The sequence below is a fragment of the Zingiber officinale genome, chromosome 3A, assembly GCF_018446385.1.
Source record: "Zingiber officinale cultivar Zhangliang chromosome 3A, Zo_v1.1, whole genome shotgun sequence".
Classification (NCBI taxonomy): Eukaryota; Viridiplantae; Streptophyta; class Magnoliopsida; order Zingiberales; family Zingiberaceae; genus Zingiber; species Zingiber officinale.
In genome coordinates, this window is record NC_055990.1 from 135,450,755 (window position 1) to 135,477,636 (window position 26,882).

The 26,882-nt window shown below is 40.5% G+C and overlaps 1 protein-coding gene across 1 annotated transcript in view; it reads right to left on the reverse strand.

Annotated features, from left to right (window-relative positions):
- Window positions 1-7,951: 7,951 nt before the first annotated feature.
- The window catches only part of LOC122054053 (WAT1-related protein At2g37460-like), a 32,243-nt gene continuing 13,312 nt past the window's right edge, over window positions 7,952-26,882 (reverse strand). Inside the window, exons 4-6 of the mRNA XM_042615895.1 lie at window positions 8,654-8,809; window positions 8,391-8,542; window positions 7,952-8,266 (exon numbers count right to left, since the gene is read on the reverse strand). Of these exons, the coding sequence (XP_042471829.1) occupies window positions 8,083-8,266; window positions 8,391-8,542; window positions 8,654-8,809 (492 nt within the window). The 3' untranslated portion in view covers window positions 7,952-8,082. The remainder of the gene's footprint in view (window positions 8,267-8,390; window positions 8,543-8,653; window positions 8,810-26,882) is intronic.

Sequence of the window (26,882 nt, forward strand, 5' to 3'; positions counted from 1 at the left end):
AGCTTACCGACTGACACTACCACCGTCCCTGTCAGGCGTTCACGATGTATTCCACGTATTCATGCTGAGGAGATATGTACCCGATCCGACACATGTGCTGGCAGATATTCCAGTTCCAGTTCAGCCTGACATTACATATGAGGAGATTCCGGTACGGATTCTCGATCGGAAAGAGCGTCAGCTGCGGAACAAGACTATCTGGCTGGTTAAAGTCGGATGGCAGCATCATTTGGACGAGGAAGCTACTTGGGAGCTCGAGGATACGATCCGAGCTCGTTATCCTCATCTTTTCACTTGAGGTATGTGATTTAGTATACCGTTCAGCATTCATACTTTCTATATCTGTTGTAGTACTTGCTGATGGTAGACAATGAAATTTGGGGACCAAATTTTTATTAGTGGGGGAGAATGTAAAATACCGAAAATATACGAATATTAATAAGGAAAATTTCCAGAATTTTTGGAAATTTTTCAGGAATTTTTCGGAGCTCGTATGGACGAGTTAACGGGGACAAGAACGGGGCCGGAAAAAAGCCTGTTTAGGCGACCCATTTAAGCGAGGAATTGTTTCTTTTATAAATTCCTTATTCCTTTTCTTTTTCATTTATTTTCTTTTTCCCCGTGACTAAACTTCCTTCTCTCCGGAGCCTCACTCGGCGCCGACACCATCTTCTCCTCCGAGCCCTAACCGCCGGCCACGGCGGTTTCCTTCTTCCCCGAGTGCACAAAGCCGTGCCGACATTTCTCCTTCTTCCTCCTGAGCCGCACACCGACGCCACTGCCGTTCCTACTCAGCCCTAGCGCCGGTTCTTCTTCTCCTCTGTTGTCGCCTCTCGCCGTGGAGGACTCAAATCGCCGCCCCTTTCGTCAGCAAGCTTTGGCCGGAAGAGGGAGTACCGAGCTCTCTCCTGATCTGCCCTAGCCGGTGCCACCACAGTCCTTTTCCTCAGTCCTAGCGTCACTTCTCGCGACGCCGGCCAAGGTTCTGCTACCCTATCTCCTCCTTTCTTCTGTTACAGCATCGCATACCTTTCCTTCCCCTCGCGTCGTCTCGATTGCAACGGCCAACACTGGTCGGAAAGCCGCTGATCACCTCACTGTGGTCACACCTGATGTGCTTTGCTTTCTCCACAGGGAAGACAGATTCAAGGACAGAGAGTTCGGTGCCTTGGCTGTTGGCCACAGGTTTTTGGTTCCAATCGGTTGTTATTATCTACTGTCGAAGAGGAAACAGGTAGAAATATGATTTTCAATTTTTGTGCTTAGTGAGTTAATTGGTTATTGTGGTGTTTCTTGGTTTCCAACAGTAATTAACCTTTGCTGGCAGCAACAAAACCTTGTGTGGATCAACAATCAAGGCTGTGAATAGAGGTAAGGTGTATAAATTTGTTTTGGTATTAGGTTCATATTTGGAAGAGTTCAAGTTGATTTAGGTTTAGACCTAAATCAAATTGTATAGTAGAACGAATTAGGATTCTAGTAAATAAGAAATTATTTTTAGCTATATGGTATGTATGTAGCTAAATTAAATGTGGTTATTACAGGACTTTGATTCGAGACGGTGTCTCGACGAGGATTTATTCGGATACGATCCTCTCATTGGAGGCGGGTACTTTGACTTATGTCTTTTGATATGCATAATAAAGTGTTTAACATATAGCAATGATTATGTTTTCCATTTGATTCGGTTGGTCACTACATGATCTGTTACATGTTGTTTGTTTATTTATTATGCACTGCATGTTATTATTTATCTGACCATACATGCTTTCGGTAGTGACCCAACCATGTGATACATCATGATCAGGACCTAGGGTTTATATGATACCCTATCTGTTTGTGTACCTTCCATCTGATACATTGACTTGTGGTACACCTTTTATTTATGTATGGATCTTGCTATGCTATTCATGATATTGCCATGTTTAGAGTCATGCATCATCTTGCATGATTGCATGCTGTGCGGTTGTCTGCTCCATTATTGTGAGCGCATCGCCAGTTACATGTACTGCACACACCACCACCCATGGATTAGTGGTATATCAGGCAGGTGTGTGGCGGTTCTGCTGTTTGGCAGGACTCAGCGTGGTAGCCGGCAGTCAGTTCCGCTCTGTTTGGCTCCGTTGGCATTTAGTGTAGCAGCGTGGTAGCCGGCAGATGGTGGACTCTGTTTGGCTCCGTTGGTCAGATGACTCAGCGTGGTAGCCGGCAGAGATATCCTCCCCGTCATCGTGTATCGGGAGATGAGAGCATTGAGCTCCCCCATTTATGATTTGGGGTCAGAGGACAGGAGTACTCCGACAGCATCCCGTCACTCGGTCGCTCATCAGGAGCAGTGATGTCAGAGTGCACGGTCACCATATGCATTTATTGTATTTATTGTTTGTGATTGCTGCATTTACTTGCTGCATTTATATGGATGCATATGATTGACATGCATACAGGATTATGACTTTCTCGGTCTGACGACCCTGTTACCTTTGTACTTTGATTCCGGTTAGTACAGTTATCTCTTGATTTCGTTTCAGTTGCATTTATCCTTCTCGTATTCAGGAGACTGTACGCATGATTAGTGTTGTCTGTTATTTGTTTTATTATGCATATCAGTTGTACCTGCTGAGTGTTGGACTCACCCCGCTTCCATTGTTGATATATTTTCAAGTTGAGGCTGTCAGGAGCAGTTCCAGTCGCTGGTTCCCACAACACGTAGTGCTAGTCCTCTGCTAGTTTTGAGTTGTTTATTTTATTTTAGCTTTTCTCTATCAGACTTTGTTTTAGTCTTATTTTGGATTTTTCATATGGATATTATATGGAATCCTTCCATTTGATGGACTTTTGGTATGATTTGGATTTTATTCTACTACATGCCTGTTAGAGTGTATACTAAAAGCCTAGCTTTTGGTATAAACATTTATCTAGAAATAAGAATCACATTGGTCAAATGTCTACATTTGTGATAAATGTAGTTGTTCAATTAATTTATATTGTAGATAACATGGTGTGTGGTGTCACACACAGAGGATCATGTTATCAGTACCTTATAAATTATAAACAGTAGCTCACGACCAAAATGGAAAGGAACAAACCATTAGAAGGTCGTAGTGTAATTAGGTATCAGTTTATCTTGACTGTATAATTACACTAGTACACTTAGAGTGTATTGAGTAGGACCATTTGAGGTCGTTTCTTTTATACTGATTTTATAAAGAAACAAAGACCTCGGTTATTATGGAAGTGTGTGCTCTTAATCCTAATATAATAACAAGCACATATATTTGATATTTATTTCTTTAATTTATCAATGGGTGAGATTTAGTTCGATGAATCAATAAGCCCGATAAGTTGGGAAATGGTATCACTTATAGTGTGTGTTGTTGATTATAGAAGGAAACTGTGTCCTAGAGATACTAGGTTGATAATGTCCTCAAGAGGAGCTCATAAGGATTGTCATGTTAAACCCTGCAGGTGGACTTAGTCCGACATGACGATAACGTTGAGTGGTACTACTCTTGGACTAAGATATTAATTAAGTGAGTTGTCAGTAACTCACTTAATTAGTGGACATTCGTTATCTTAAACATTGGGAGACTAACACACTCATAATAAGAAGGAGCCCAAAATGTAATTTGGGATTGGTGCGGTAGTTCAATAATAGTTCTTTAGTGGAATGAATTATTATTGATAAAATTAAGTTGTGTGTTCGGGGCGAACACGGGATGCTTAATTTTATCGGGAGACCAAAACCAATTCCTCCTCTCGGTCCCTATCGTAGCCTCTAGTATATAGAGATTTATACCCACCCATACCCACCTTCTTACCCATCCAATGGGGCCGGTCAAGCTAGCTTGGAACCAAGCTAGGGCCGACCAAGATGATGGATGAAATGTGGCCGGCCAAAGCTTGGGTCCCAAGCTTAGGTGGCCGGCCACTAGAATATTAAAAAGGATTTTTATTAAAATTATTTCTTATGTGGATATCATGTTTTTAAAAGAGAGTTAAAAAATTAAAAATTTCCTTTTATAACTTTCTACAAAAGATTAAGAGAAGAGATTAATCTCTTTCCTTATTTGTAGTTTAAAAGGATGGTTTTAATTTTTGGTAAAAACTTTCCTTATTTGTAAATCATCTACATGGTTAAAAGAGAGTTTAAAATTTGAAATCTTTCCTTATTTGTTGATTAAAGGAGAATTTTAAATTTTAAGAAAACTTTACTTTTTAAACATGCTCATGATTTAAAAGAGAGTTTAAAAATTAAATATTCTCTTTTATAAGTTTCTACAAAAGATTAAGAAAAGATTTGATATCTTTCCTTATTTGTAGATTGAAAGAGATTTTAATTTTTAGAGATAACTTTCTTTTTATCCACATGTTTAAAAGAAAGATTTTAATTTATTAAATTTCCTTTTTATAAACCAATCATGAAGGGATAAAATTATTGGAGAAATTTTTATAAATTTCCGGAAACAAATTAGGAAGTTTTAATTCTTGTTTAATTAAAACTCTCCTTGATTTGAGGAAGTAAGTGGCCGGCCATGTTTTAGTGAGAAGAAAAATTATTTTAATTAAAATAAATTTTTCCTTTTCATGGCAAAAGAATTAAGGAAGTTTTTATTAAAATTTCCTTATTTGCCAAGACCAAGGATTATAAAAGAGGAGGTAGAGGAGCCTTCAAGGGGGAACAACCTCTATTATTTTCTCCCTCTTTTCTTCCTTGGTGTGGCCGGCCTCCTTCTTTTCTCTTCTCTCCATCTTGTGGCCGGACCTCTCTTCCTCCTTGAAGATCAAGTGGTGGCCGGATTTTAGCTTGGAGAAGAAGGAGAGAAAGCTTACATCCCTTGGAGCTTGATTGGTGGAAAAAGATCTTCATCTCTTGGAAGCATAGTGCTTGGCCGAAACTTGAAGAAAGGAGAAGAAGGTGCTTTGGTGGTTTCTCATCTCGGAAGATCGTTGCCCACACAACGTCCGAGGTTAGAAGAGGAATACGGTAGAAGATCAAGAGGTTTTTCTATAAGGTATAACTAGTAATTTTTCTTTCCGCATCATACTAGTTATTTATGGAAATAATACCAAATACAAGAGGCTTACGATTCTAGTATTTCGAATATGTTTTTCGAAGTTGTGTTCTTTATTTTTCTTTTCCTTGTGATTTGATTGTTCCTTTTGGTTGACCTAAAGTTATTTTAGGAAATTAAATATTAGCTTTCCATAAAAGGTTTTGTCTAGTCGGTGGTGGTTGTTCCCATATCCAAGAAGGCCATGTGCCTCGCCACGTCAGTACTGGGAACCAATTATGGAAATTAATATTTAATGGAATTAATAACTTAGGTGATTTGGATCAAACGTGTTAAGTTCCGCAGGAGATCCAAGTCTAAACCTTAAAGAACAAATAGATTAAGTTTTGGATCAAACGTGTTAAGTTCCGCAGGCGATCCAAAATTTAATTTAAAAGAACACATGGTAGCTAGGAAAAGGTTCAGACCTTTGTACAAAATTTTTGTACAGTGGAACCTCTAGGTTTGCCGAGTAGCAACCAACAATGCCTGCCTGGACGGCGGAAGAGGTGAGTTCGTCGGATTTGAGCTTTACGAGTGTAGTTGAGTAGGGTGGATTTCGAGTCAGAGTACTATTATTTGTGATTACTATTATTAACTGCGTGGTTGTGACAGCCAGAGGCTGAATATCTATATAAACTGCGTGGTGATTGTTTTTATTTATTGTTATAATTCCAGCCGCCTGTGGCTGAGGTATATGTGTTATGTAGAAGTTTCAGATTGTCCGCCGTACAGGGGAGATGCTGCCGAAATTTCTTCGGACACGGACTCCTCTGGGGCGTGACAGGAAGAGGAAGAAGAGAGGGCCGACCACCACAAGGAAGAGAGGAATAATAGAAGATAGATTGTTATGAGATGAGGCACCTCTACCCTCTCTTTTATATTTTTTGGTTTTGACAAATAAGGAAAGTTTTAATTAAAACTTCCTTAATTTCCTTAATTTCTGCAATTGCAATAACATTAGCATATCATCACATGAAAACAAGAAAAACTATAGAAAGAAGATATAGATTCATAATATCAATTCAACTAGACAGACGAAAGAGTTATGAGACTAGTACCTGAGAGAAAACTAGGGGTGTAATCGAGCCGAGCCGAGCCGAGCCGAGCCGAACTCTTGGATGTTTGAGTTTGACTCATTTATAATTGAGCCGAGCTTGAGCTCGAGCTTTATTTAACGACTATATTCATGGCTCATGAGCTTATTCGAGCTTTTATCGAGCCTAAATGAGCTTAATAAATATAAATTATAAATTTAAATATTCATTAAAAACTAAATTATATATTTTTAAAAAATTATAATATTCTTGTTAAAATTTATAATTTTATTCTAATAAATAAATTTAATATATTTGTCTATATTTTTCATAAGTAGAGTGTAAAATCTATAAATTCAATATCAAAATTATTATTATTTTTATTTAAAAGTTGATTTATGAGCTTAACGAACATGTTCACGAGCTAACGAGCCGAATATTATGAAGCATGAGCTTGATTTGTTTATCTTAACGAGCTTCATTAAACGAACTCAAACGAGCTTTTATCGAATCGAGCTTTGAATAGCTCATGACCGGCTTGACTCATTTACCCCCCTAGAGAAAACTTAGAATTGAAATTATTGATCACCTTTGCCTTTGTTTTTGTCATTGGGCATTGCCGTTTCCGTTGCCATCTCCCATAATCTCACTCTCACTTACAGTTAGATAGAAGAAATTAAGAAAATGTAAAACTCTAAATCTGAGGTACAACTTAAATCTACGTGAGTTTAGTCTGTATGGTGGTGTGTTGTGTGTGTGTGTGTTTTTTTTACTTTTTATTTTCTTTTTAATTTGGGTTTGGACATTTTTAATTTTCTAATCCAACAAACTTTACCACACATTTTATATCTATATATAATACTATATCTATTTTTTTTTGGGAGCTTAGGGCCTGAAACAATGGCTTCATGAGATTGGCATCAGGTCCAGCTCTGCTATTAGATCCTTTTGTTTGCTTATTCCGTAAAGCTGTAGAATTCATGCGGATTATGAAAACTAAATATCTAACAAGATGGGTCGATCTCATTTTTCATCCATCAAGTAAATCCAAAAAATTTTTAATGTGGCACCATGCGTCACCAGAAATTCAATCGCCGCAAGTGTGTTTTACATGAGAATTGAACCCTTGTTATTTGAGAGAAATACTAATCCTCTTGCCACCACATCATTTCCGGGGGCATCGAATTGTCTTTCATAAAAGAGATAAAATAAATTATCAAAATTGATCGGATCAAATTACCAAATCAAATTAAATTAATATTTAGATTATCCTAATAATTTTATTATAATTATTAGAATAATTCTCAAAATTATTCTATTTATTAATTGATTAATTGATTAATTGATGATGTACTTTTTGAATATTATATATTGTATTGCCCTTAGGATAAATATAAATGAACAATATATTTTATTACTCTCATATTATTTCTTACTCTCTCTCTCTATTCTTCTTCTTACACTTCAAAATCATACACAATGATTGTCATACATAATTGAGAATTTGGTCGATAAAGATAAAAAAATTATTGTATTTTTTCCCTCTCGTCTCCTCCGATCTCCCACACAAAGATAAAATTAATACAGCTAATGATTTTTTCCCCTTTTCTCACCTCTCCTCTCCTATCCTCTCCTCTCCAAAGGGGTAAAGTACAATTGATAACTCTATTAATTCCATTTTTTAATAATAATTCAAGAATAATTTGAGCCAAGATGTTATTTATCCATATATCTTGACCCTATTTTCTTCTCTGATATAATCTAACGACACACTTACATAATGACATTTTTTCATGGGAGTCTTCTAGTTTTTTAACACATGCTAATTAAGGTTCAAGCCTCTATCTTTTCACATGCTAATAAAAATGTAGAGATCATTTCTGTACAACTATTACACCATACCGTATTTATAACTTCTCCCATGTTCATATATGTCTAGTTCAAGAGAATTTGTTCAACTAGTTGTTTGGAAAAAATTGAAATTATACATTGTCTTAAGCTAACAATGGCTCCTGGTTGCCTACTTCTTCCCTTGTGATAATTATTTCATTTGAATCGCATTCTCCCCCTGATATTCCATTAGAGCATTGAGTTAAAGTATTGCACGGCTTTACATCTTGAGCTTTGCCCCACAGATACAAGTAGAGCCCTCCTATCACCATCGCCATGCCTGTCAAGCTGAACATATATATATAATGCAAATTGTTAGCAATATTGTGCTACTTTGTAATTAAGGCCATTGAAAAATTTAACATAATGCAACTAAAATAAATGCTATATAGAAAGAGTAGGAAAAACCGACCTGCCCCATGTGAGTTTCACGTGAAGGAGAAGAGGCTCTAGTATGGCGACAAGTAGAGTGGCGAGAGGATTGAATGCTGTGGAGTAAACCGGACCCTTTTCCTTTACACACCACATGATGGTGAACGCACCCAAGCCCGAGCAAAATATTCCCTATAATTTCATTTTTTTTTAAAAAAAAATATTTTATATAAATAATAGTAAAATGAAAGGTAGAGTAAGTTTTTTAGTAATATTTAAAGATATATAAAAAAAATTGAATACACTATAGCTGACGGCGAGAAGTTGCGAGCCAAAGTCTAAGATTAAGGCCCTCGGATTTTCAAATGTGAATGCGATAACAATGACTTGAAGGCTTCCCATTAAGCTAACAAGAGCCGATAGAGTGAGTTGTGAAGGATACTCTTCCACAATCCATGCCTACACAGATAAATCATAAGATAGTTATAAGAAATTAAGATTTAAAATGAAATAGTTTTTAATTAGATGTGTGAAAAATCATATGTTTTCTAACTATATATTGACATTTGGGCCATTAAAAAATGCATCGACGTTCGGTAAAAACATTAATAAGGGGTAAATTATTATATCGCATTTTATTATTATTATTTTACTTGCTAACTATTACATGCTCAACTCTATATTTCTTTATCCATCTCTATCTCTTAACTAATACAATTAATTGTGTTGGGATGAGAAGTTTCTCTAGTACATTTAGATGGTGTTAGACCATCCTTGAAATCATATTCTTGTAAATCTTAAGTTAATTCCTATAGAATGAGGGATCATCTTCACCACATGATCCATATGGTAGAATATTTCTCTATAACACAAATACACTAAGAGAATAAGAGTAATTTATTGGTGTAAGACTAGTACTCTATGAAGAAAATCCAAAATCTATGTAATAGATGAGAGAAAATTAAAATTAAACAAATTGATTTCATCATGTTGTACTTGCACTCATCTCTCAATACCAATAAAGAGAAAACAGAAAAAACTCTCTCCATTGCTCTTTAACATCAAAAAATAAGTTGGTCTAGAAAGCTCTCTGTTTACAAGTCTTCTGGTCTCTCACAAAGTTTGCATGGTTCCAAAGCACCTTTCATATGCTCTACAATGCTCATAGTAAGATATTCATATTTAAAAAAATCTTTCCTAAGTCTTCACATGTTGAAGTCGTCCTTCAAATGCAAATTTTCTCTAGCTAGGGCTCTAATGCTATATTGAGCAGATTATGTTTATTTGCCTATCTAGAATCTTAAAATTCTGAACAGATAACTAACAAATTTGCTCCTTTGTCATCTATCGTCGTGAGGTGCACTATACCACTAGAGGCATTTTCCAACCCTCTTAACTCTATATTAGCATTCTTCTTAATACAATTAACTTATTTTAGATTGCTCGTCATCTCTGAGATAAAGTCCATTTACCCCATGATAACTTAATGTAAACTAAGTTTGATTATGTTGATGCCTTGCGTCTCTACTTGAGTCACCTCTTAAACTCATGGTCTTCATCACTCCATAAATGTTAAATTGCACAACTTAAATTTGTATAGTTTGTTCTCCAAAATAATAAGGACAACAATATCCTAAGTTAATTTGCTATCTTTATAGTACCCTAAGTTTCTATCTTCTTCTTTGGATAATTCAATTTTTTTTAAAAAATAATCTGAGTATCCAGCTCTTCGAACCGACTAATAATGAAAGTACCACCACTAAAGATAAAACCTCCTATAGTACACTATAGCTAAAATTCAAATTTTAAATCTTTTAGCTATCCATTAGAGGATCTAACCATATCTCTTTGTTATCTTTTGTATGCATTGCCGATATAGCATTAAACATCTTTAATTTGAAGATCTAGATTCTAGACCTAGATCTACACCGGTAAGATCTTTGACCCTATGATCACCTTTTCCTTCTATCCTTGTTGATTAATTAGAGAATTCTCATTAAAATATGAAATAATATTGTTTTGTTTTTTTGTCTCTTAGCAGTAGTCACCTTTGGATAGAGGTGTCAATTCGGATAGGTCGAATAAATTTGGGTCAGGTTGAAGTAAGAATATTATAAAAAAAAAATCAATCTGAACTCGAACTCAATCTGAATACCATAAACTCGAACCCGTCCAAATAACTTGACCAGCCTGAATAACATGCTAGACCTGAAAACCTTTTTTTTTTTTATTCCCTAAAATTATTCATTTTTATCTCAATATTTCATCATTATTAAATTAACGTTCTGTTATTCAGGTACATAAAACATCTTAATTTATTAAAATAAAATTTAATTTAATCCTAAAAATTCCTAAATTCTAAATTCAGATCAATTTGAATCTAATCCGAACCTAACCAATCCAAAAAACTTAAAACCCTTAATCAGAATCTAATATTTTTCTGGTTGATTCAAGTTAGATTGACATGTCAAATCTATTTTTGACACCCCTAGTATCCGGGATGAATATAATTAGTACCACCATACTTAACGAGGACGGATCCTCTGGTCCGCAAATTGTGGATCAAAGGATGATCCATTTTTTTACACTCTTGATTTGGATAGATTCCATCTATTTAAAGGTGGAGTCTATCCAAATCAAGAATTCTCGTGCAAAGGATAATCCTCTAATCCATAATTTACTACTTAACTTGTAGTTATTGTAAAATACCGGAAAATAGGTGAATATTAATAAGGGAATTTTCCAGAATTTTTGGAAATTTTTCGAGAATTTTTCGGAGCTCGTACGGACGAGTTGACGGGGATAAAAACGGGATCCGGAAAAGCCTGTTTAGGCTACCCCATTTAAATGAGGAAAAGTTTTATTTTCTTTTCCTTTTCTTTTTTCTTTTTTTCTTTTTCCTTATTTTTATTCCCCCGTTTCTTTTTCCTCTTCCGCGAGCCCGAGTCTTTCCCCCCGACGCCGATTTCCCTCTCAGCCCGACTCCTCCGAGCCCTAACCGCCGGCCACTCGGCGGTTTCCTCCTCCTTCCCCTCTTCTCTACTTATCCTACGCCGAGTTTTCCTTCTTCCCCGAGTGCACCAAGCTCTGCCCCGACGCCTCCGCCAGCCACCGAGAGTCCTCCGACCGCCGCCGACTCTTGACCCGAGCACCACAGCAGGCTTTGTCTTCTTTTCTCGGAGTCGTCCTCTGCACGGAAGAGGCAAGCCCTAGTTGAGCCTTTGCCGATCTCCTCTGTGCCAGCCTCCTCCACTGAGCCATGCCCTAGATTCACCGCCGGCCACCTCTGCCCTAGCCTCTTCACCGCTGCACACTGCCGCCCCCAGTTGCTGATGCCCTCACTGATCTCTCTGTCAGTTTGATCGAGCTGACACCGTGGTTCCATTTTTCTGTGTCGTGTCTTAGCAGTGATTGAAGGTGAGGTTTAGAGTTGGTTTTTCCTTTTTGTGCTTTGTTTTGTGTTCTACCGTGAGCAGTACTATGTTGGGTGGTCTCTGATTGTAGGGTCCTGGTCTCCAACAGCGGCTACTCCTTTTGGCGGCACTATCCCTAATTGTGGATTAATAACAGTGGCTGTGAGAGTAGGTAAGGTTTATTGGGTATCTGGATTAAGCATTTGCTTAGTTGTAGATCGTAGTGTACTTGATTTTTGTTAGATGATTATTCATGTGTCGGTTGATTAGGTTTATGTGTTTTGGGAATTAGGGTTTTTGCCCTAATTTAGGGTTAAAGAATTTATTTAGCTATTTATAGGAATTTAGCTAAATAATCGTATATGTTTGGTATTACAGGACTTTGACGCGAGACGAGTATCTCGGAGTCAGATTTGAACCATTTTATCGGAGGCGGGTACTTTTGACTTATTGTCTTTGATATGCTTAGTAATGGAATTAACATGTTTCATTAATTATGTTTCTTATCTATTCCGGTTAATCACTACCCAAATCTTGGTACATGTTTGATTGATTGATTTGTTTTGCATCCCATGTATACTTTACCTGTCTATACATGCATATAGGGGTAGTGATATGCCATGCTTGACCATGTTCAGGACCTAGGTTTTATACCCTCTGTATACCTTTGGATTGTTTTGGATTCGTTGACCTATGATGCATTTTTATATATACGTGGATTAGGTCAGGATATTTTTGTGGTTAGTGTCATGCACCATTTGCATGATTGCATGCTGAGCGATAGTCCGCTCCATTATTATTGAGCACATCGCCAGTTACATGGATCTGCACACACCACCACTCATGGGTTAGTGGTCAATTCAGGCTGAGTGTGTTGCAGCAGGGACTCTATTAGGCACCGTTGGTCCGCTCATGGGTAGTGTGACACAACGTGTTATCCGGCAGGGATTCCTCCCCATCTTTGAGTACCGAGAGATGAGAGCATTGCGCTCCCCCATTTATGATTTGGGGTAGAAGGATAAGTGTACTCCGACAGCATCCCGTCCACTCGGTCACTCATCAGGAGTAGTGACGACAGAGTGCACGGTTGTCACAGCCCTACCCACTCGGCCTCACTATGTGTGTGAGATGATCGACTGGCGTCAGGGGTGACCAGGACGCATCATTGGCATCATATGCATGATGCATTTATTGCTTGTGTTTGTGGTTGCTGCATTTATATGCTGCATATTGTTTGGATACCTATGTTTGACATGCATACAGGATTCCTATACCACTCGGACTGTTTGTCCTTATACTCAGGTCCTGGTTAGTACAGTTCCTCTCCTGTTTACTTCAGATGCATATTTTTATCTTTCTTTTATCAGGAGACTGTACGCATGATTAGTGCTAGGTGTTATTTCTTTACTTTGCATATCAATTGTACCTGCTGAGTGTTGGACTCACCCCACCTCCATTGTTGATATTTTCAGGTTGATGCTGTCAGGAGAGAGTTCCAGTTGCTGGTCCCTGCAGACCTCGAGGATGTGATTGGTTTTCGTTTGGTTCCCTTTTCTGTTCTAGACTGTTTGAACTTGTTATGTTCTGGATTTATTTACTTATGGACATGGTATAGATTTTATTATATCGATGGATTTGGATTTGGTTTTTATTCTACTACATGCCTGCCTGGACGGCAGAAGAGGTGAGTTCGTCGGTTTTGAGTTTTACGTGTGTAGTGGAGTAGGGTGGATTTCGAGTCAGAGTATTAATGTTTTGTTTACTATTATATAACTGCGTGGTGATGTTTATTTTGTTGTTATTATTCCAGCCGCCTGTGGCTGAGGTATTTGTGAGATGTAGAAAAGTTTCAGATTGTCCACCGTACAGGGGAGATGCTGCCGAAATTTTCTCGGACAGGGACTCCTTTGGGGCGTGACAATTTATTGGTATCAGAGCCAAGTTATACGATCTTTTGTTTTCGTATTTGGATGTTTGGGATAACCTGATACCAATTTATTTACTTGGTATCAGAGCGCCAGGTTTGGCGATACTTGTTGGATTTTTGTATTTTGGATTTTCGAGATTTATCTGATACCAATTTATTTGGTATCAGAGCGGGTTATGATACCTGCTTTTGGTGTTCTGGAGATTTATCGGATACTGGTTGTTGGTATTCTGGATATTTGGGTTAGCCGGGTTTGCGAGTCAAACTGGGCATTTTCGGATTTCGATATGGTTATGTTTCGGATTTCCGTTTCGGATTTATTGGATTTCCGACGATATTCTCGTTCGAAATTTTGAGGTCAAGTTGGGGACTGGACAGCGACGAAACATCTCCAGACAGCAAATAGGTATGTTGTTAGTTTATGATTTTTATACTTGTAGTAATATCTGTAATTTAATTTAACAGATATGAGACGATCCACACGTATTGCTGCGAGACGTGGTGCTGGACGACCACGTGGGAGGACCACGGGATCTCTGGATATGCCAGAGATGCCCACTATTGATGAGCCTGTCAGTCAGGGACAGACTCAGGATGCGGCGGGAGCATCGGGCTCTCAAATCCCGATAGCTCCTGTGGAGATACCTATTTTGGCCACACCGACGGTATCCACGCCTACCCTGTTTACAGTACCATCAGGGGTACCATTGGTGTACCCGACATCTGCTCCAGCGCAGCCTACGGCGTATTCAGTGCCACCACCACTTGGATCTACAGTGTATCCTATACCAGTGGCACCTGTACCCCCAGTGCCTACAGTAGCAGCAGCTGCTCCACATCCGGTACCTTTTCCTACCGTACCTCCAGTTGCCACCACTTTTGTTCCCCAGGCAGTACCACCGACGGCTTATGCTCCGGTATATACAGCAGCACCGGGAGTTCCTCCTCCGGTTTATTCCGCGATACCACCTGTAGTATCAGCTCCAGTATTTCCGCCAGCTCCTGCAGCCTTCCCGACACAGCTCACTGATATTGTCGCTGCACGAGCTAGGATTCCAGCACTGGCTGAGTCGATGAAGACTCGTTTCACTCTTTTCCGCGGAGATCTCGATCCGAGTATGGCTCTGTCATGGATAGAGACTATGGAGCAGACTTTCTTCTATATGGCTTGCTCCGAGTGGGAGAAAGCAGAGTTGGCCGCCTATCATTTACGGGATGAAGCTAATGCCTGGTGGATTACTCAGCGTTTTATTATTGGTGAGCGCAATGTCACATGGACCAGGTTCAGAGAGGCTTTTGAGAGCTGTTTCTTTCCACTGTATTATCAGATGGCTCGCCGACAGGATTTTATGAGTCTGAGGCAGAATAATCACTCAGTGACTGAGTATAATACTGAATTCCTCCGGTTGGCTCAGTTTTGTCCAGAGTTAGTTGCGGAGGACAGAACTCGCATGATGCAGTTTATACAGGGATTGGATGGTTATCTGCATGTACAGCTTGCCGGATTAGGGATTACATCTTACTCTGATGCATTGAATCGAGCTTTGATGATAGAGTTAGCTCGGCAGACAGCATATTCGGACAGGAAAAGAAAGCATACGGGTCAGACATCAGGGCAGGTCCAGCAGACACAGGCGACAGGACAGCCTCAGAGTAGTCACAGACGGTCAGGTCAGGGTACTTCTGGGGCGTCTCGTAGGCCTCAAAAATCAGGGCGGTCTTCTTCAGGACATTCCCGATTTTCTCAGCAGAACCGGCAACCACCTTCCAGTGATACACATTGTTTCAGATGTGGATCCAGAGATCACCTCACCTCAGCTTGCTCTCTGGGACAGTCAGTTTGCTATTATTGCAAACTGCTTGGACACCAGAGCCGAGAGTGTCAACTGAAGGCTCAGCACATAGTTGCAGGAGGGTCAGGTCAGAGGGGACAGTCTAGTCAGTCAGGGGCATATCGAGGGCAGAAAGCTCAGTCTTCACAGCGTCAGCAGGGAGCAGCTCCCTCAGCAGCAGCATTTGGCATGCTTGGACAGGAGTACTCCAGTGCTTCCATAGCACCCCAGAGTTTTGTTCCAGGACCTTATTATCCGACTCAGGGGCAGTACCAGACTCAGTCCCAGCCAGCTGCACAGCAGTATCCAACAGCGCCTCAGCGGCAGGCTTCTGCCCAGCCGCAGCAGCCGCTGGCAGCGTTACCTCCTCCTCCTCCGCCAGAGACTGGACGTGTTCATGCGATTACCAGGGAGGATGCGCAGCGAGCCGACGGATCCGTTTTCCGCGGTATGATTTCCATTTATTCATTTTCCGCTGATATATTGATTGATACTGGTAGCTCGCACTCTTTTATATCTCGTACATTTATGCGGGAGATTGGTAGATTACCCACTTGCAGACCCCAACGATTGACTGTCTCTCTACCGTCCGGTGATACTTTAGATGTCACCCAGGAGATCAGAGGTTGCCCATTAGACTTTGGCAACATGATACTTACGGTAGATCTTCTAGTATTGGAGATGGTCGAGTTTGATATTATTCTTGGCATGGATTGACTATCAGTTTATCATGCTACCGTTGATTGCCAGACGAGGGTGGTCACCTTCCAGCCTCCGAACCAACCCTCGTGGAGTTTCACTGGCATTAGAGATGACGGCATCTCGATTATTTCGGTGATTCAGGCGCAGAAGCTGCTGTCTCACGGCTGTCATGGTTTTCTGTTATCGTTGATCAGTACTGAGGACACTAGTAGTTCGCAGCTCTCCGACGTTCCTGTAGTCCGGGAGTACCCAGATGTATTTCCAGAGGAGCTGCCAGGTTTGCCTCCCAGAAGACAAGTGGAGTTCGCTATTGAGCTGATTCCGGGAACCGCGCCGACATCGAAAGCTCCGTATCGTATGGCACTAAAAGAGTTGAACGAGCTGAAGGTTCAACTCCAGGAGCTTTTAGACAGGGGATTTATTCGCCCAAGTGTTTCACCATAGGGTTCTCCAGTTCTGTTTGTCAAGAAAAAAGATGGTACTATGAGGTTGTGTATTGACTACAGACAGCTGAATACAGTGACCATCAGAAATAAATATCCATTACCACGGATCGAGGATTTGTTTGATCAGCTTAGAAGTACATCAGTGTATTCTAAGATTGATCTGCGATCCGGATATCATCAGCTGAGAGTCAGAGACTCAGATATTCAGAAGACAGCTTTCCGTACCAGATACGGTCATTATGAGGGCTTACCAATGCTCCAGCGGTGTTTATGGACTTGATGAACCGCATATTTCGGAGTATCTGGATCAGTTTGTTATCGTTTTCATTGATGACATATTGGTCTACTCTCGTTCCGAGGAGCATGCACAGCATCTTCGCACGATCTTGGAGATTCTTCGACGACATCGTACCAGCGAAGTTCGGCAAGTATGCATCTCGCTATCCTCGATCGATTTTCGGGACACGTGGTTTCTAGCGAGGTATTTGATTGATCCTCGAAGATCGAGGTCACCGGTTGGGAGCAAAGTCGATTCGAGAGATCCGCAGGATTGGCGGATATTACCGACGCGTTTTGTCGAGGATTCCGCGTATTGCTATGCGTTGACACGCCTTACCGGAAAGGCGTGAAGTTACATGGTCAGGATTGCGAGACAAGCTTTCAGGAGCTGAAGCGGAGATTAGTGTCGGCTCCAGTTTTGGTTTTACCTTTTGGAGAGGATGGATTTGTACTTTACACCGACGCATCTCTTCAGGGTTTGGGCGCTGTTCTGATGCAGCACGGCAGAGTAGTCTCTTATGCTTCTCGTCAGCTGAAGGAGCATGAGAAGAACTACCCAGTTCATGACCTGGAGTTAGCTGCCATCATCTTTGCTCTGAAGCTATGGCAACATCATTTATACGGTATCACATTTGAGATTCTCACTGATCATAAGAGTCTCAAATACATTTTCACTCAGAAGGAGCTTAATCTCCGACAGAGGAGATTGATGGAGTTCCTGAAGGACTATGATTGTACCATTAGCTACCACCCGGGAAAAGCTAATGTGGTTGCAGATGCACTCAGCAGGAAGTCCAGAGGGACTTCGGCTTGCCACCGGACTTCAGTCACGGACTTGATTCAGGGTTTCTCTAAGTTAGATCTTGAGGAGCAGGGACCGACAGAGCAGGGTATTCTGGTTACCATGGTTGCTCAGTCGTCGATCAGGATGAGGATCCGAGAGGCACAGGCCAGTGATCAGCATTTGCAGTTTATTGGCAGTCAGATAGCTTCCGGGCAGCAGACCGAGTTTACACGAGACGAGGAGGGTATTATATACTTCTGAGGTAGATTATGCGTACCTCAGTCTCACCCGGTCTTACAGGAGCTACTACAGGAGGCACACCGTTCTCGATTTGCGATCCATCCGGACGGGACTCGTATGTATCGAGACTTGAGGCGTTCCTATTGGTGAAATGGCATGAAGAAAGACATCGCGGATTTCGTAGCTAGATGTCTTGTCTGTCAGCAGGTGAAGGCTGAACACCAGAGACCTGCAGGATTACTTCAGCGGATTCCTATTCCTGAGTGGAAGTGGGATCACATTACCATGGACTTTGTGGTGGGTTTGCCGAGGACACGACGAGGCCATGACGCGATTTGGGTAATCGTTGATCGATTAACCAAATCCGCGCACTTTTTAGCGATTCGGAGGACTGATTCCCTGGATCGATTGACAGATCTGTATTGCCGGGAGATCATCAGGCTACATGGTGTTCCGTTGAGTATTATTTCGGATAGAGATCCACGGTTTACGTCTCGGTTCTGGCAGAGTCTGCAGCAGGCTTTGGGCACATTTCCATCCACAGACAGATGGACAGTCAGAGCGGACCATTCAGACATTAGAGGACCTGCTGAGGTCATGTGTTATGGATTTCGGAGGCAGTTGGGAGGACCATCTGCCGTTGGTAGAGTTTGCTTACAACACAGCTTTCATTCGGCTATCCAGATGGCACCGTTTGAGGCGTTGTATGGTAGACCTTGTCGGACACCCGTCCTCTGGGATGAGGTTGGAGAGGCCCAGCTGTTGGGACCTCATAGAGTTCAGCAGGATGCAGAGTTGGTCCGTACTATCAGACGGAGGATGTCAGAGGCGCAGGATCGCCAGAAGAGTTACGCTGATCGGAGACGCAGACCACTAGAGTTCTCTGTTGGTGACCATGTATTTCTGCGAGTTTCACCCACGAAAGGGGTGAAGAGATTTGGCCTCATAGGTAAGCTAGCTCCGCGGTACATTGGTCCTTTCGAGATCTTGGAGAGGATCGGAGCTGTAGCTTACCGATTGGCACTACCACCGTCCCTGTCAGGCGTTCACGATGTATTCCACGTATCGATGCTGAGGAGATACGTGCCCGACCCGACGCATGTGCTGGCAGATATTCCAGTTCCAGGAGGTTCCGGTACGGATTCTCGACTGGAAAGAGCGTCAGTTACGGAACAAGACTATCCGGCTGGTTAAAGTTGGATGGCAGCATCATTCAGACGAGGAGGCTACTTGGGAGCTTGAGGACACTATCTGAGCTCGATATCCCCATCTTTTTACTTGAGGTATGTGATTCAGTTTACCGTTCAGCATTTATACTTCCTGTCTATTGTTAGTACTTGCTGATGGTAGATCACGAAATTTGGGGACCAAATTTTTTATTAGTGGGGGAGAATGTAAAATACCGGAAAATAGGCGAATATTAATAAGGGAATTTTCCGAAATTTTTGAAAATTTTTCGGGAATTTTTCGGAGCTCGTACGGACGAGTTGACGGGGATAAAAACGGGATCCGGAAAAGCCTGTTTAGGCTACCCCATTTAAATGAGGAAAAGTTTTATTTTCTTTTCCTTTTCTTTTTCTTTTTCTTTTTTTCTTTTTCCTTATTTTTATTCCCCCGTTTCTTTTTCCTCTTCCGCGAGCCCGAGTCTTTCCCCCCGACGCCGATTTCCCTCTCAGCCCGACTCCTCTGAGCCCTAACCGCCGGCCACTCGGCGGTTTCCTCCTCCTTCCCCTCTTCTCTACTTATCCCACGCCGAGTTTTCCTTCTTCCCCGAGTGCACCAAGCTCTGCCCCGACGCCGGCCTTCTCCACCCGACGCCTCCGCCAGCCACCGAGAGTCCTCCGACCGCCGCCAACTCTTGACCCGAGCACCACGGCAGGCTTTGTCTTCTTTTCTCGGAGTCGTCCTCTGCACGGAAGAGGCAAGCCCTAGTTGAGCCTTTGCCGATCTCCTCTGTGCCGGCCTCCTCCACTGAGCCATGCCCTAGATTCACCGCCGGCCACCTCTGCCCTAGCCTCTTCACCGCTGCACACTGCCGCCCCCAGTTGCTGATGCCCTCACTGATCTCTCTGTCAGTTTGATCGAGCCGACACCGTGGTTCCATTTTTCTGTGTCGTGTCTTAGCAGTGATTGAAGGTGAGGGTTTAGAGTTGGTTTTTCCTTTTTGTGCTTTGTTTTGTGTTCTACCGTGAGCAGTACTATGTTGGGTGGTCTCTGATTGTAGGGTCCTGGTCTCCAACAGCGGCTACTCCTTTTGGCGGCACTATCCCTAATTGTGGATTAATAACAGTGGCTGTGAGAGTAGGTAAGGTTTATTGGGTATCTGGATTAAGCATTTGCTTAGTTGTAGATCGTAGTGTACTTGATTTTTGTTAGATGATTATTCATGTGTCGGTTGATTAGGTTTATGTGTTTTTGGAATTGGGGTTTTTGCCCTAATTTAGGGTTAAAGAATTTATTTAGCTATTTATAGGAATTTAGCTAAATAATCGTATATGTTTGGTATTACAGGACTTTGACGCGAGATGAGTATCTCGGAGTCAGATTTGGACCATTTTATCGTAGGCGGGTACTTTTGACTTATTGTCTTTGATATGCTTAGTAATGGAATTAACATGTTTCATTAATTATGTTTCTTATCTATTCCGGTTAATCATTACCCAAATCTTGGTATATGTTTGATTGATTGATTTGTTTTGCATCCCATGTATACTTTACCTGTCTATACATGCATATAGGGGTAGTGATATGTCATGCTTGACCATGTTCAGGACCTATGTTTTATACCCTCTGTATACCTTTGGATTGTTTTGGATTCGTTGACCTATGATGCATTTTTATATATACGTGGATTAGGTCAGGATATTTTTGTGGTTAGTGTCATGCACCATTTGCATGATTGCATGCTGAGCGATAGTCCGCTCCATTATTGTTGAGCACATCGCCAGTTACATGGATCTGCACACACCACCACTCATGGGTTAGTGGTCGATTCAGGCTGAGTGTGTTGCAGCAGGGACTCTGTTAGGCACCGTTGGTCCGCTCATGGGTAGTGTGACACAACGTGTTATCCGGCAGGGATTCCTCCCCGTCTTTGAGTACCGGGAGATGAGAGCATTGCGCTCCCCCATTTATGATTTGGGATAGGAGGATAGGTGTACTCCGACAGCATCCCGTCCACTCGGTCACTCATCAGGAGTAGTGACGACAGAGTGCACGGTTGTCACAGCCCTACCCACTTGGCCTCACTATGTGTGTGAGATGATCGACTGGCGTCAGGGGTGACCAGGACGCATCATTGGCATCATATGTTTGTGTTTGTGTTGGCTGCATTTATATGCTGCATATTGTTTGGATACCTATGTTTGACATGCATACAGGTATTCTATACCACTCGGACTGTTTGTCCTTATACCGAGTCCTGGTTAGTACAGATTCTCTCCTGTTTACTTCGGTATGTGATTATCTTTCTTTTATCAGGAGACTGTACGCATGATTAGTGCTAGGTGTTATTTCTTTACTTTGCATATCAATTGTACCTGCTGAGTGTTGGACTCACCCCACCTCCATTGTTGATATTTTCAGGTTGATGCTGTCAGGAGAGAGTTCCAGTTGCTGGTCCCTGCAGACCTCGAGGATGTGATTGGTTTTCGTTTGGTTCCCTTTTCTGTTCTAGACTGTTTGAACTTGTTATGTTCTGGATTTATTTACTTATGGACATGGTATAGATTTTATTATATCGATGGATTTGGATTTGGTTTTTATTCTACTACATGTCTGCCTGGACGACAGAAAAGGTGAGTTCGTCGGTTTTGAGTTTTACGTGTGTAGTGGAGTAGGGTGGATTTCGAGTCAGAGTATTAATGTTTTGTTTACTATTATATAACTACGTGGTGATGTTTATTTTGTTGTTATTATTCCAGCCGCCTGTGGCTGAGGTATTTGTGAGATGTAGAAAAGTTTTAGATTGTCCACCGTACAGGGGAGATGCTGCCGAAATTTTTTCGGACAAGGACTCCTCTGGAGCGTGACAGTTATACCTCCCATCTCTATCAGATATACCCTTTTTTTTATCATATTGTTAGCCACTATATGAGTCACACTGGCTAATGGTAATGATGGATTTCTTCTCCATCCTATGAAAATCACTTTTAGAAATATTTAAAGGATTGCTTGTCTCTCTAGTGCATCCTAAATAGAATATACGTGTGCCTATGTATTATTTTTTAAAAAAAATCATGAAACAATAGTATCAGAATAATAGTGACGAGATTAATAATGAAATTTAATTTTCATCACTATTTAACTATTAAAATAAATTACGATCTCTAATTTATTAACGAAAATTAAATTTCATCATCTATTTCATCTATATTCTTATTTCATCATCTGTCCCCGGGATATGATGTCACGGTAAGACATATAAGTTGTCATTTAGACACCCACGATTCGATCCCAAGCTACGACGTATTTACAAGAATTTTCTTCCAAATGGAGAGCGTAATCAAAGAATGCTGAGCGTCTGGGTTGGCTGTCGCGCGTGCTTCCCGATTTACCCTGGTAGTCGGTGAAAAACTTCCGTGAAACTGGATCGATCACCCCAGAAATAATCAATGAAACTAACTGGGATTCCATCACTAAAATAGTGACAAAATTAATATTCATCCAAGTTAAAGTCAAAATTAATTATGATTTAAATTAGTAACAAAAATTATTTTCATCATTTAATTATTGACTAAAATTAATTTTGTCACTAAATTTAATGATGGAATTAAATTTCCATCTCTATTACAGTGATAAGACTAAGTTTCCATGACTATTTTAATGACGAAACTAATTTCCATCACTAAAATAGTGATGAAATTAAGATTTTGTTACTATTTTAGGGATGGAAACTTATGCTAATTGACTTTTTAATTAGAATATTCATTCCTTATTTTTGCTTTCCGATGTCTTAAAATTTTCATCTCTGATCTGATCCTCTTTGCGACATGCTCCTCTCTTCTCCAATCTTTTGCATTGACACATATTTCGTCAATATGCTCGATCCTCTCCCCTCTTAGTGATAGCCTAGTGGCGACCTCACAACGAGGTCTCACCTTGACTGTTGCCTTGCAGTGAGGTTGGGCAGCTACCTCAGCTGTGTGCCTTGGTCGGCTTGTAGTGTGCATGCGCAGCCATGGTCGGGCATGCGCGTAGCCCTGGCTAGGCGGTTGGGCATGCACGTATAGTCCTGGTTGGGCAGTCGGGCGGCTGAGCATACACGCAACCCTGGCTAGACGATCAGGTGCAGCGCAACCCTAGTTAGGTGGCCAAGCACCCACGCAGCCCTTGCTAGTTGGCCAAGCACGTGCGTAGCTCTAGCTGGGCAGTCGGGCACGCGCACATCCCTGGCTAGGTGGCCAAGTGCGCGCAGCTACGAGCTGAGCCCAACCAGGGGTTTAATGAAGTAGTTAATATATTTACTTGGATTAGGAGTTTAATGAAGTAGTTACCTATATTTTTGCTTGTTAAAGATGACAGGAGCTAATATTTTCATTGTGTATGTGTGTAATTTCATTGACTGTTAGTTGTGTTCATGTAAGGTTTTTCAAGTTTATACAAAGGTTGTGTTGTTTGAATCTTACTCTGTCTCGACCAAATGTTTTAAAATTGGTTTCCAACATGTATCTGTTGATTCGAACTCAAAAGCATTCCAGTGTTGTGCTACTGCTGAAATGGGCAGTGAATTAACAAAGAAGATGAGCAGACAGAGATCAAAAGAACTATCAATTTGAATTGGTGCAAAGTATCAAAGATGAAAGCTCAAATCTAATTTATACTTGTTAATTCGATAGAATTATAGTAAAGATTCTTTTTTTCTTGGCATTATGTACAAAGTTAACATTTGCTACTTCCAAGAGTTCATTTAATAAAACTAATTATATTTGTTTGGATCTCCCATTGGATTACCAACCTTACTTAGGGATATTAAAAAAATAATCACATGAAAGAGTAGGAATTTCAACTCTCTAGATAGTCACATTCACTTGTGTTCAAGCCTAAACAAGTCGATAAAAATGATCTAGCAAGTGCATCTCCGTCACTATTAAGGTGCAATCAGTTGGTCCAAGGAACATTTCCACTAGAATGCTTCCAATCTACTTCATAGAAACCACTATTTTTGACCTCCAAGAAAAATAACTAGTTCTGAAGCACCGATAATTAAGAGTCTTAAGATTCAATCAAAGTATCATATTAGAATAATTTAAAAAAATCATGAGTTTAAATGGATATATGATATCTCTATTAGTATGAAGTTTTTTCGATAGAGACCAAGAGCAAAGATATGAAGGTTTAGGTCCAAAGTGGAAAATATCATACCATTGTGGAGATATATGAATATCCTTTGGTCACAACAAATGGTATCAGAGTTATGGTCCAAACTAGATGTCATGTGTGGTGGCCTTAAACGAAGTTGAGGGTGAGCCCGAAGCAAGTCAAGGTGACCGGACACTTGCAGGAAGGCCTGAAGTAGGTCAAGATGACCGGATACTCACGGGGAAGACCCAAAACAGGTCAGGATGATCGGAGGGGGAGAGGGGCGGACCATGAGAGTAATGGTGATCCTTCATTTGAGGGGAGGATTATTGGAATTTAATTAAAGTCCTACATTGGAAATATTTAAAAAAGATCATGGATTTACATGAATGTATCATATCTCCATTGACATGAAGCTTTTTGAGTAGAACCCAAAAGGAAGGTCATGAGGGCTTGGGCCCAAACTAATACCATTGTAGAGATATATGAATATCTTTTGGTCACAACAAATGGTATCAGAGTCATGGTCCAAACCAAATGTCATGTGAGCAACCTTAAACGAAGTTGAGGGTGGTCCCAGAGCAGGCCAAGGTGACTAGATACTCGTGGGGAGGTCCGAAACAGGTCAAGATGACCAGACACTTGTAGGGAGGTCCAGAGTAGGTCAAGGTGACCAAATGCTCACGGGAAAAGCCCAAAGTAGGTTAGGATGAGCGAATGCTTGTAGAGAGACCCAGAGTAGTTTAAGATGATCGGATACTTACGGAGAGGCACGAAATTGGTCAAGATGATTAGATACTTACAGGGAGGCTCAATGTAGGTCAAGAGTGACCGGATGCTCGCGGGGAAGCCCAGACCATGAGAGTAATAAATCATGGGTTTAAAAGAATGTAGGATATCTTTAACGGCATGAGGATTTTTAGGTATATCCCAAGACTAAAGTCATGAGAGCTCAGACCCAAAGTGGACAATATCATGTCATTATGAAAATATGTGAACATCCTTTGGGCATAACAAAAAGAACCATTGTTGAGGCAACAAATTGAGTAGTTAGAGAAGAATTTATAGTAGGCACAAGTTTTCAACCAGAATAGAGTCTAGCGATAAAGACTTAGAAATTATTAATGTTAATAATTTAGATTGTAATAATGATTAAATTTTAGGATATATTTATTTTTTACATGTAAATCTCATTAGCTAGTTCTACTATATAAGATATTATTATTCTGATTTGTGGCCAAATTATGTTGAAGATTCTTAGAGATTTATAAGTATTGCTATTATTAGTAATTAAAATTTATCTAATTTTTTATTTATTACTTCAAAAAATGAAAAAATGTAGTTTTACTCCCGATTATAAAAAAAATTTAAAGAATGTCAGTTCTCTTTGGTTTTACAAGGAGCCATGAGACCAAGATCTTAAATATTTTTATTATTAGAAATTTTTGATAAGTAATTTAAATATTATTGATACTGTGTAATATAATATCTTTTATTTTCTCGATATTGTCGTAAATTTTTTTTTTTTGGAGGAATGACACAAGGCAAAATTTAAGGCAACATGAAATTGTAGGATCGAAAAGAATTTAGATATCTCCAGAATTGTATGATATTGTCCACTTTGGGCTTAAACCCTCATGGTTTTGTTCTTGGGCTCTACCCAAAAGGCCTCATATCAATAGAGATATCTTTTCTCTTATAAACCCATGATTTTTTCATATGTTTTTAATGTGAGACTATGTTTACAACTTTGCAACCCCAACAATCTCCCCCTTAAACAAGGGATCACAGGCTTCCCACATCCGATCCTTGATCCACCAGGTCTTCCTGCCCCTCGGTCCACCCAACAATCCCCCCTTTAAACAAAGGATCACAGGCTTCCCACATCCGATCCTTGACCCGCCAGGTCTTCCTGCCCCTCGGTCCACCCGACCTATTAGGACTTCCTGCCTGGTGTTTGGTCCTCTTGATCCGAACATAGGAGCTCCCACTTTCTTTGTTCGAAGTCAATATTGTACTCACATGGCTCACATGGCTCAATCAGATCATAGCTCTTGTGCATAGTTGGCGGTGAAACCTTCTGGCAGGCTCTGATACCAATTATAGGATCAAAAAGAATTTAGATATCTCCACAATAGTTTGATATTGTCCACTTTGGGCTTAAGCCCTCATAATTTTGCTCTTGGGCTCTACCCAAAAGGTCTCATGTCAATAAAGATATCTTTTCTCTTATAAACCCATGATTTTCCCATATGTTTTCAATGTGGGACTATGTTTGCAACTTTACAACCCCAACAATGAAATAATTATTATCAAAAATTATATAAGGACTTATTATGCAAGTGAAGAAGGAAGGGAACAAGGTTATCTCATGTACTAGATGAGATTTGGATGCATGGAAGAATAATTTGGGTTGTTAAAAATGACAGCAAAACAATAGAAATACTGAACTTGGTAGCCTAAATACCGGATCCACAAAATAAACTAGGATGATGATCTATTATAGAGCATGCAATGGACTTAGTGAATTATAATAAAGTTATATAAGAATTTTTTTTAATTATTAATGAACTTATTTTATTTTATAAAAAAATTATATGCGGGTTGAT